This window comes from Myotis davidii, unplaced genomic scaffold (assembly GCF_000327345.1).
Source record: "Myotis davidii unplaced genomic scaffold, ASM32734v1 scaffold653, whole genome shotgun sequence".
Lineage (NCBI taxonomy): Eukaryota > Metazoa > Chordata > Mammalia > Chiroptera > Vespertilionidae > Myotis > Myotis davidii.
Genome location: NW_006285129.1, coordinates 1,069,653 through 1,080,605, shown reverse-complemented (window position 1 = coordinate 1,080,605; position 10,953 = coordinate 1,069,653). Strand labels below are relative to the sequence as shown.

The 10,953-nt window shown below is 47.3% G+C and overlaps 2 protein-coding genes across 5 annotated transcripts in view; one reads left to right on the top strand and one right to left on the bottom strand.

The window, feature by feature from the left end:
* The window catches only part of POGZ (pogo transposable element with ZNF domain), a 28,936-nt gene extending 22,959 nt beyond the window's left edge, over window positions 1-5,977 (top strand). For all 4 annotated transcript variants that reach the window (XM_006755702.2, XM_015558763.1, XM_006755700.2 and 1 more), the window contains 7 exons: window positions 809-943; window positions 1,038-1,207; window positions 1,359-1,499; window positions 2,092-2,148; window positions 2,344-2,456; window positions 2,715-2,739; window positions 2,869-5,977. In XM_006755702.2, the coding sequence (XP_006755765.1) occupies window positions 809-943; window positions 1,038-1,207; window positions 1,359-1,499; window positions 2,092-2,148; window positions 2,344-2,456; window positions 2,715-2,739; window positions 2,869-4,540 (2,313 nt within the window). In that variant the 3' untranslated portion in view covers window positions 4,541-5,977. The remainder of the gene's footprint in view (window positions 1-808; window positions 944-1,037; window positions 1,208-1,358; window positions 1,500-2,091; window positions 2,149-2,343; window positions 2,457-2,714; window positions 2,740-2,868) is intronic.
* Window positions 5,978-7,651: 1,674 nt separating this feature from the next.
* On the bottom strand, window positions 7,652-10,007 carry PSMB4 (proteasome subunit beta 4). Its single transcript, XM_006755699.2, has 7 exons — window positions 9,812-10,007; window positions 9,389-9,595; window positions 9,037-9,183; window positions 8,780-8,861; window positions 8,284-8,400; window positions 7,982-8,070; window positions 7,652-7,772 (listed from the first exon to the last, which is right to left on the bottom strand). The coding sequence occupies exons 1-7, from the start codon at window positions 9,949-9,951 to the stop codon at window positions 7,760-7,762; spliced, it is 795 nt and encodes a 264-aa protein (XP_006755762.1). The 5' UTR covers window positions 9,952-10,007; the 3' UTR covers window positions 7,652-7,759.
* Window positions 10,008-10,953: the final 946 nt, after the last annotated feature.

Here is a 10,953-nt window from a genome sequence, read left to right as displayed (position 1 = left end):
ACAGCAGTCGACTCCTCACACTGCTCTGTCTCACAGGGAGGCATATCTATAGATTGATGTGTTAAGAGGAAAAAGAGCAAGGTGTAGAAAAGTACTATCCTTGTTGTCAAAGAAAGGAAAAATGGGAAGGTGGTAATGGAGAGGTATGTGTGTGTAACATGGTTGTCCATGAAAGAAACCCAAGAAGCTGGTAAGTTTTTATGGACAGGGACTAAGGATCAGAGTTGAAAACAATCTTACAGAATAAAAAGTATGATTTTTTTTAACATGTACATTTTCTTTTCTTTTTTAAAGAGCTCAGCCAGTGTAGTTCAGTGGTTGAGCATTTACTCATCAACCCCAATAGGCCCCTGGTTGGATTCCTGGCCAGGGCACATGCCTGGGTTGCAGGCGGGCTCGAGCCCCAGTAGGGGGCGTGCGGGAGGCAGCTGATCGATGATTTTCTGTCATCATTGATGTTTCTCTCTCCTTATTCCTTCCTCTCTGAAATAAATAATAAAGAAAGAAATAACAATGTCCAGAAGTAGGTAGCACTGTCCACATTGCAAATATAAAGTAGGGACAAGTCGAGGTTGAGCCACTCACCCAGATTAAAGCAAGTTAGGAAGAGATGGTTTGAGGACCTAGTCATCCTGCTTTGAGTCCACCTTTCTTTGGGAGAATGGGAGGTGATGATTCTCAGTGGTAGGCTGTGCCTGTTGTGCATCAGCAGAAAGGTGTGAAGAATGGTATGGTTGGCACTGATCTACCTTCTCAGGGAAGAAGATTCACTGGGAAGTGTTAAAAGTTTCCTTTTTTTTCCCTTCAGAAGAGGAACGTTTATCACTGCAACAAATGCCGGCTGCAGTTTCTCTTTGCCAAGGACAAAATTGAACACAAGCTTCAGCACCATAAAACCTTCCGTAAACCCAAGCAGCTGGAAGGTTTGAAACCAGGCACCAAGGTAAAGGGACTGTCAACATTTCCTTTGCAGATTCAGGAGAGGAATAGAGAGTTTCAGTATCTGACGTCTAATTGTTCCTCCCCTTGACCCACAGGTGACAATCCGGGCTTCCCGAGGGCAGCCACGAACTCTTCCTGTCTCCAGTGAAGCACCTCCCAGCGCTTTGCAGGAGGCAGGACCACTGACCTCATCCACGGACCCTCTGCCCGTCTTCCTTTATCCCCCCGTCCAGCGCAACATCCAGAAGAGAGCTGTTAGGAAAATGTCAGTGCCTCCCTCTAGAGGCCTGGGCGGGGGGCACGGCTATTCCTCACCCAGTGTGACCTGGTAGCCTATAGTAGGGTCTGTTGTCTACAGTCCTTACAATGTGGGTGCCCAGGGGCAGTTAATGATCATCTTCCTTGTTTCTTGACAGGAGTGTCATGGGCCGGCAGACATGTCTGGAGTGCAGCTTTGAGATCCCAGATTTCCCAAACCATTTTCCTACATATGTTCACTGCTCTCTGTGTCGCTATAGCACGTGCTGTTCTCGAGCTTATGCCAATCACATGATCAAGTAAGTCACGATTGAACCACTGTTTCTGTCTGGGAGTTCGGATTCACAGAACTCTCTTTATTCCCTCCCCTGTTTAGAGTATGTTTTTTCCTTCAGTTCTTAGAGCTGTTTGTCTATCTCTCGGAGCAGAGTGAGAGGCCAGCCCATGTTCATTTGACTTTAATGGGCTGTACTCTGATTTTGTGGAACCTTCTACTCAAATTGTGGTTCAAGGACCAGCAGCACCACATGGAAGCTTGTTAGAATTGCAGCTCTGGGTCCAGCCCCAGGCCCTCTCGATCACTATGTGGATTTTCATAGACCCTAATCCTAATCTCCTCTCCCTTCTCCCAGTAGGAAAACTGGCACTGTTTGAGGTTAGGATGGTTGGAGGGGTTTTTTGGTTGTCTTTTTTTGTTTGTTTGTTTTAAAAAGGGAGAAACATCGATGTGAGAGAAATATCCGTTGCACCCCTACCGGGATGATGCTCCAGTTGACTGAGTGACCTGGCCAGGGCAAGAGGCATCTCTTTTGTTGGGTCATTGTCAGTGGCTGGTGATCTCTGTTTAACCAGCAGAACCCTGTAACTCATACCACTTTTTGTCTTTCTCAGCAATCATGTTCCACGGAAGAGCTCCAAGTATTTGGCTTTATTTAAAAATTCTGTGAGGTAAGGAAAAACTTACTGATGGTGTCTGAATTTTGACGTTTTTACCGGTACATTAGATCCTCTTAGCTGTTTTGGGATGGGTGGGTATGTGAATTAATTTGAGAGAGAGAAGAAGGGACATTCCTTTATTAAGCCTCGAGGCCTAACTCTAGTTCACTGCTGTACTTGACTTCTGTCCTCTTGGCTCTTTCTCAGCGGAATCAGGCTGTACTGCACTTCTTGTACCTTTGTTACCTTCGTGGGAGATGCCATGGCCAAGCATTTGGTATTCAATCCCTCTCACAGATCCAGCAGCATTCTGCCACGAGGTAAGTAGGAGAGATGGGGTTAGCAGGACAAAAAAAAAAAAAAGATAGGGATACAGGTGATGTTACATGAATCAGGAGCATCCCTACCCCATTCACTGTTTTGGCCTACTCCACAAATTGGAAGCATCCTAACCAGAAGTTTATATAAGACTTGAGTAGGCAGTCGATTTGCCTTTTTGATTGAAATCCCAAACACTGTCTTAGAAGGCTTTTTTCTTCACTGAGTTAACCTTTTTTTAATTGTCTCCTTTTCCATAGCACTCTCTTGGATGTCTCACTCAAGGTAAAGGAAACCCACTTCATGGTTCAATTTCTGTTTTCCAGTGTGTTTGGTTTTTATTATTATTACTACTGTTATTTTGTATTCCTGGTTTTACTGAGGTTTTTCTTACTCTCTTTTCGACCTCTTTAGGCACAGCCAGACGCGTGACCGGGTGAATGACCGGAACTTGAAGAATATGTACCCTCCTCCTTCCTTCCCCTCTAATAAAGCTTCCACTGTGAAATCTGCCGAGCCCGCCCCTGCTGAGCCTGAGGAGCTAGCAACACCCGTGGCCCAGGCACTCCCATCACCAGCTTCAACTGCAACCCCACCACCAACCCCCACGCCCCCGCAGCCAGCAGCCCTCCCACCCTTGGCGACCGAGGAGGCTGAATGTCTGAATGTTGATGACCAGGATGAAGGGAGCCCAGTCACCCAGGAGCCTGAGCCAGCCTCAGGGGGTGGGAGTAGCAGTGGGATTGGCAAGAAGGAACAGCTGTCTGTGAAGAAGCTTCGAGTAGTACTGTTTGCCCTATGCTGTAATACTGAACAGGCAGCCGAACACTTCCGGAACCCGCAGCGACGCATCCGCCGTTGGCTTCGGCGCTTCCAGGCATCCCAGTGGGAGAATCTGGAAGGCAAATATCTGAGCTTTGAGGCAGAAGAGAAACTGGCTGAGTGGGTGCTGACCCAGCGAGAGCAACAGCTTCCGGTCAATGAGGAGACCTTGTTCCAGAAAGCCACCAAAATAGGGCGTTCTTTGGACGGGGGGTTTAAGATCTCTTACGAGTGGGCTGTGCGTTTCATGCTGCGGCACCACTTGACTCCCCATGCCCGGCGTGCCGTGGCCCACACGCTGCCTAAGGAAGTAGCAGAGAATGCAGGACTCTTCATTGAATTTGTACAACGGCAGATTCACAACCAGGACTTACCCTTGTCTATGATTGTGGCCATTGATGAGATCTCCTTGTTTCTGGATACAGAGGTATTGAGCAGTGATGACCGAAAGGAGAACGCCCTGCAGACAGTGGGCACAGGGGAACCTTGGTGTGATGTGGTGCTGGCCATTCTGGCCGATGGCACTGTCCTCCCCACCCTGGTTTTCTACCGAGGACAAATGGACCAGCCCGCTAATGTGCCGGACTCCATATTGCTAGAGGCAAAGGAAAGTGGCTACAGTGATGATGAGATCATGGAGCTGTGGTCAACCCGGGTGTGGCAGAAGCACACCGCTTGCCAGCGCAGCAAAGGCATGCTCGTGATGGACTGTCATCGCACTCACCTGTCCGAGGAGGTGCTGGCCATGCTCAGTGCCTCTAGCACTTTGCCTGCCGTGGTCCCGGCAGGCTGTAGCTCCAAAATCCAGCCATTAGACGTATGCATCAAACGAACAGTCAAGAACTTCCTGCACAAAAAGTGGAAGGAGCAGGCTCGGGAAATGGCAGATACTGCGTGTGATTCTGATGTCCTGCTGCAACTGGTGGTGGTCTGGCTGGCCGAGGTTCTGGCTGTCATTGGGGACTGTCCAGAGCTGGTTCAGCGATCCTTCCTTGTGGCTAGTGTTCTGCCTGGCCCCGACGGCAACATTAACTCACCTACAAGAAATGCTGACATGCAGGAGGAGCTGATTGCCTCCCTAGAGGAGCAACTGAAGCTGAGCGGGGAGCAGTCTGAGGAGCACTCGGCTTCCACCCCCCGACCCAGGTCATCTCCCGAAGAGACAGCTGAGCCTGAAAGCCTTCACCAGCTCTTTGAGGGGGAAAGCGAGACCGAGTCCTTCTATGGCTTTGAAGAAGCTGACCTAGATCTGATGGAGATTTGAGTGTTGGGGTCTTGAGGGCGTATGAAGTGGGGGTGGGAACGTGTGAGGGAGGGTAGAAGGGGCTTAGGGGAAAGGGGGTATACCAGGTGGGGTATTTGGTTTATATTTTTTAATTTTATGCCACCACTGCCCCCTGATGTTGACTTATACTTCCCTGTGGATTTGTGGATTATTAGGAAAACCAATAGTAATCACATCTGAGCCGAAGAGCTGGCCCATTGGTCATTCATTTATGATGATAACAGGTTTTTGTGAATTTTTGAAAAAATTTAAATCACTGTGTTTGGTATTTTTCTGACAAAACAAGAAAAGAAAAAAAAATCCTTTGTGGACGAATGTTAATTTTTTTTGTTTCCCCTTTTACCTCAATTGTATTATAGTACATCTGGTTTGTTTTACTGTGTGGCCAATGTCTGGGCATGATGCTATCCAACCATTGTCAATGTGAGAACATTTCTGAAGATGGGAAAGAAAAATTGTAGCTCACAAACTGGTTTATTATATATATGGATAAACTTTTTTCATTGTGGTCTTAACACTTTTATATAAAAATGAAAATGGAAAAAAAATCCCACTGAACTCTCTCTTCCTTCTCCTTTCTTACCTTCCCTCTCCAGAGAAGTTGGTTTCTACAGCAACTCGATATAAAATTGTGGCTTTAAAAATGCATGCAACCACCTTTAATCATCCAGAATGATGAATAGATCTTTTTCCTCACCACCCTCCCAACAAAAATATGACAAAACCAATATTCTTTGCACTTGCGATCCTTGGCCCCTTTTCCCATTCTCACACCATCACTCTGGACAAAGGATCATACATGTCATTAGCAAGCAAGAGGTACTGAGGTGATCACAGAGTTAGGGTGGAAGCCATTCCCAGTGCGGGGTCTTCATCCTGCAGGCCCGCTGGGGGTAGTCCCTGCTTTGTTGAACTTCATCTTAAGTGGACAGTGACTGATCAAGTGACCACATTCCTACAGCCAGGAGCTAATTGTGCAAGAAATTAAGTGCTGAACTTTAAAAAGAAAAGACAGACCACTTGCTGAAATCCTGCTTTCTCCTATTTCTCTTAATGCTTAGTGAAGAATCTGACCTGAAGAAGAAATACATGGGGGTGTGCACAGAGAAAAAGACTTGAATCTTTATTTTTCACTGCCAGCATCAAGGAAAGAAAAGATTTTTCTACGGTTTGCATGAGGGATTTTTTTTTAAGTTGTATGTACTCATGGTTATAAACTGAAATGTACTGTAACAGAGAAAAGGAGCCAAAATCCAGGTCCACCTTTCCCACAGCTACACCATTCTGTCCACCCCGAGTCTTTCAGCAACGTTTCCTTCCTAAAGCCAAGACAGCAACCTGCACAGGCTTGTAAAATGGTTCATCTTTAAAATGTACGTAAGTGGAACATTAATAAAATGAAGGGAAATGAGTTTATAAAACAATGTTTTTTTTCCTAGGTGCCCCTATTCTAATAGGTTTCACAGATGGCAGATGCTCTAGGTGTGATGGGCCTGACGGTACAGGTGTGACATTTGTTACCCCTGTTTGTCCTCACCCCCACTTTTTGTTTGTTTTTTAACGCCCAGAAGGCTATACTATAGTGATCTGGAGGGATCCCTCCCGTAAACAGCGTGGCCAGCATCTAAAAACTGAACTGAGGATCCATCTGGGTTTCTCTTCCCCAGCTTTTTGCCTGGTACCATTTTGACAGAGATGGATTTTCGAGTCAATCCTTTGCCTTTCAGAAAGATCAAGAACTATGGTCAACTCGATCTACAACGACCTAATCCTCTTTGGTAGTCTCCACAGCAGCCCAAACGTAGTGGAGCTGGGCTCCTGGTCTCTGCACACTGAATGACTTTCTTGAGGGCAGTTTTCTAAAGACCGTATTACCAACAGTGGGTCAGCTGAGTTTTGGCCAGGAAGTTATTGTGGATTCTGCCTGCATGGCTTAGTGTAGCAGATTGGGGTTTTTTTATAATTCAGTTTAATCAATAAAATATTTATTGCCTACTTTCTGTGTTGAGACTATAGAAAATTCAAATTGAAAGCTCATGGTTTTCTTTTGCTTTAATGTACTGGTTTGTTGTAATCATGGATGATACGACCGATAGGTGTTTTGATTTCTCCCTCCTTTCTCACCTCACTGAATTTCTGTACGTTTTTGGATTTGCGGTCTGTACTACTTTCTCAAAAAGAGGTTTAGAGGATATGCCACAGAATTACCTAGGGTGTTCATTTTTATTTTTATATTTTTTGTTTTTTTCTTTATTTGGGAGGTGTTCATTTTTAAATAGAGTCTAACACCATTCCGGGGATGGAATTTGGTGGCTACCCCAACTGATTTGACCCACAGCTACACTTAGGACCTTTTAATAAACACACAAAACTTGTAAGTTTTATGGCGATGCTAGAAATTAGTAGGTTTGAACAATCGACATTTAGGTTCAGTGTTGAAATTACTTAGTATTTCCTAAATGGAAGTTGAATGGGAAGATTGAGGCTCTCAGTTCCAGCTCGGGGGTAGCCTTATACAGAACAGCTCCGCTAGGCGCTCCATTTTATCTTTAAAATGGTGTTTTAACTAAAACTACATTTGCAGCCAACATTAACCAGAAACTATTTTAGAATCTAGTGCATGGGTGGAAATGTTGAAGAAAAAAATTAAACACAAAAGCCAATTAGGGTATCCCACAGGGATTAAGCCTGGCTTCTACACAAAGCTGCCTTCACAAATGAAGACAGCAGTGGGTCTTCTGTATTGTCATGCAGAGAACTCTATCTGCTACAACAGTGGTTCTCAACCTTCCTAATGCTGAGACCCTTTAATACAGTTCCTCATGTTGTGGTGACCCCCAATTTCATTGTTACAAATTGAACATAATTAAAGCATAGTGATTAATCACAAAAACAATATGTGATTATATATGTGTTTTCTGGTGGTCTTAGGCGACCCCTGTGAAAGGGTCGTTCGACCCCCAAAGGGGTCGCGGCCCACAGGTTGAGAACCACTGTGCTAGAAGAACCAATAGCCAAAAGGTTCTCAGATCAGGGAGGAAGTGGCCCATTCTTGGTGTGACGTAGTCAGACAAAATACGACTACTCAGCAAGTGTTTCAAAAGATTTATTTTACAAAAGAAAAGTCTACCTCTGAACCAGCCAAGTTCAAAGTTGGAAGAAGAATACAACTTCAGCTCTAGATAATACGTCTGTATTTCATTCAAAGCCACTAAAAAGGAAGAGAGCATTAATAAATTTGTGAAGTGATAGGGAAAGGAATCAATTCCTAAAAGCAGTTCTATTGAACCAAAATGCATGCCACCCAGAGAATTTGGGGTTAAGACTTCAAAAAAACAACAACACAGCTTAGTGCAAGCCACGGGGCCTCCCAACTCTTCTCCCACCTATTTTTTCCATTATAATTTTAGTTTCAATCACCTGATCATGTGGGCAATATCCCAGTTGGTTTCTGCCGAAAGTGGTCCCTCTATTTCAACACCTTTTTCGGTTACCGTGGCAATTTGAAACTGAAAGAAAGCAGAGCTCTCAATGAAAATGCCCACCCCCACATGAAAGAAGTCTCTGGGGCTGGTCAGAGGTCAAGTAGAGTCTTTCCCAAATAAGAATATAGGAGACAGAGAAGTGGGATTGCCTTCAAAGCAGAAACCCTTGGCATTTGCAAGAATGGAGAACCTGCAAATGAGATCCCCTTCACCTCCATTATTCACTCCCCTCCTCACCCGGTTGTAAGAACGGGCATCCCGGTAGTACAGCACTCGCATGCAGCGTTCCACTAGGTCTCGGGCCTCAGTCTGGCTCAGCACTGGCTGCTTCTCCAGAACTTCTCGGAGCAGAGGCTAAGGAGATTAGGGGAAAACATGGGAGATATCAGGGGCTGACCACCTGGCTATTGTCTCAAATCCATGGTGTAATATGCACAAATGAGTGAAAAAGTAACATTCCACCTAGTGCCTCCCCAGAATACTCTGTTTACTTGTGCTAAGACCCACCTGAAGGGGAAGTTCTAGAGTTCCTCTCTTTGCACATGTCCACTGACTCCTGACCATGCCTTGTCAGTGGAATGCAAATGCCACACTTAGAGCCTCTGGACTACAAATAGAAACCATCTGCCCAGCCATAGGGATCCTAGCCTGTTCCTGATGTCAGAATTAGAAGGTAAAAGCAAGCACACCACCACTAACGCCCTCTGCCCCCACCTCTCAACTCACCACTTACCTGAGCCAAGTATGCGCCATAACCAGTGGCCAGCGAAGGGGCTTCATAGGCTACCCCAAGCATGTCCACGTAACCGAGGAAGCTAAAAGGACACAATCGGTCAAGGAACTAATTTCATCTTAAGTTTCTGCATCCTCGCTGAAGTATGGGACCATGAGGTCTAAGAACTAGGAGTTACTCAGGGGGTAAAGATAAACACACTACACAGGCACTGCAGGTTAGGTTGCCAAGCAAAAGTTATTTGTACTCAAATCAACCTCTCTCCATCCGAATAGCCTCCAATGACCATGGTGTTCCACAGGGGGTTCATCTTGGAGCGGCGGCTGTACATGGCCCTGGTCAGCCACGAATGAATAGCTCTAGGACTATAGGTGTGCCCGTCTCCCAGCAACTCCTCATCAATCCTTAAAAAAATAAATGGGCGTGAGAATATTAAAGTCGGGATCTCCATTCCCCATCTTCCACCCCCTACAATTCTCCCCGTCCTCCGCCTCGAGTGCCTCCACCTTAGAACTTCTTAAGGAGAGAAAACACACACACACACACGCACACCCACCAGCGACCCCCCTGCCCACGTGGGAACTCCGTCCTGTTCTCTAGGTGACTTACACCATCTGGCCGAGGACCTGCTTCACATACTGGAAATCAGCGTAGTCTCCGGAAGCACCCAGCATGGTGCTGTCATTGACTCGCATGATGCGAGAGATGTTGCGGAAACGAGCCAAGGAGCCGTAGGAGCCCAGCATGTCTGCGGCAATCACCACTCCGCCGTCAAATTTCACGCCCAGGACCGAGGTCCCGGTCACCATGGGGCTCCTGGGGACAGAAGGGGTGGGGAGTCTGCAAGGCGGCGCGGGGGGAGGGCCCGAGTCCTCTCCCTGCGCGGTGGGTTCCCTTTCGACTTCCCAGAGGCCCATTCATTCCCCAGGACTCCGTGCCCCTCGCTGCCCCTCGCCTGCCCCTGCTCCCTCGGAACCCTCGGGCCACAGGCCCACACCCACCCCTGCGCAAGCTGGGGCGCCCCGAGCTTACTGGGTGCGCGTGATCGGACCCCCGTGGAGAGCGGACGCCGGGTCCACCAAGGAGCCGGGAGTTGGCGGGATGCGATAAAACTGCCCGGGGGCCGGACCCCCAGCCCAAAGTCCGGGCCGCGACTCCCAAACCGCTTCCATCTTAGTCACGGCAGCAGGAGAAATGAAAGCGCTTGATCCAGCGGAAGCGGAAGTGATCCTTCAGTGCCACACTTTTCCTCTTCCTGCCAGCGGCTCCCGGCGGCCATGCGCATGAGGTCACTCGGGGCTTCCGTCCTTCCGGGGGCGGCACCCACGCCCGCAGAGTCCGCCTGAGAGTGTGGACCAAATTGGGGCTCTCCGAAGCCCAGATTTAAAGGAGGACAGGGTGATGTGGGAGGCAGGTATGGGGGCGTTAGGGGGGCCTCCAAGACACTTCCCCTGAGCGCGGAGGCAGAATTTCTCCTGCCCAATTTGGATCCTTATCGAAAGCACCACATGAGACTAGTAGTGAATCAGGATCGCCTACACCGAGCACCCCCATATGGCAGGCATTATCGGCTTACACTATAGGTAAGAGACCGAGGCGTGGGTGGTAGTGATTTACCCGGTCCCACAGCTAGCGGTGGCAGCTCTGGGTCCTCAAACCCAGTAGGTAAAAAGGAACTGTACAGTTATGCCTGTCTCTCGTGGATTACTCACTCCATAGGAACAAGTTTTCTCATGAGAACATGCTCTTGCCCACCGCTTAAGCAGCAGAAAAATTCCACCAACTGTGGGAGTGAGACTAAATTCCAGGGCTTCGCTTCTGATTCTGTGGTCTAGGCTGGAAGCAGTGTCTAGTAATCAAACTGGGAGGGAACCTAAAACCACTACTTGGGCAGTCCTCCCTACACAACTTGAATGTCAATTTTTTTTTTTACTCAGATGGAAACCAAATTGATTTTGTTTCTTAAATTTCCTGAGTTGATTTGAACCAAAGCAATGCATGACATTTTAACCTTATTGAAAAACAAAATATCTTATTAGATCATGAAACCCTGGAAAGGGAAGAGTCAGGAATTTTGCATGGCCCTAGCTGGTTTGGCTTGTGGATTGAGCATCGACCTGCGGACTAAAGGGTCCCAGGTTCGATTCCTGTCAAAGGCACATGCCCAGCTTTCC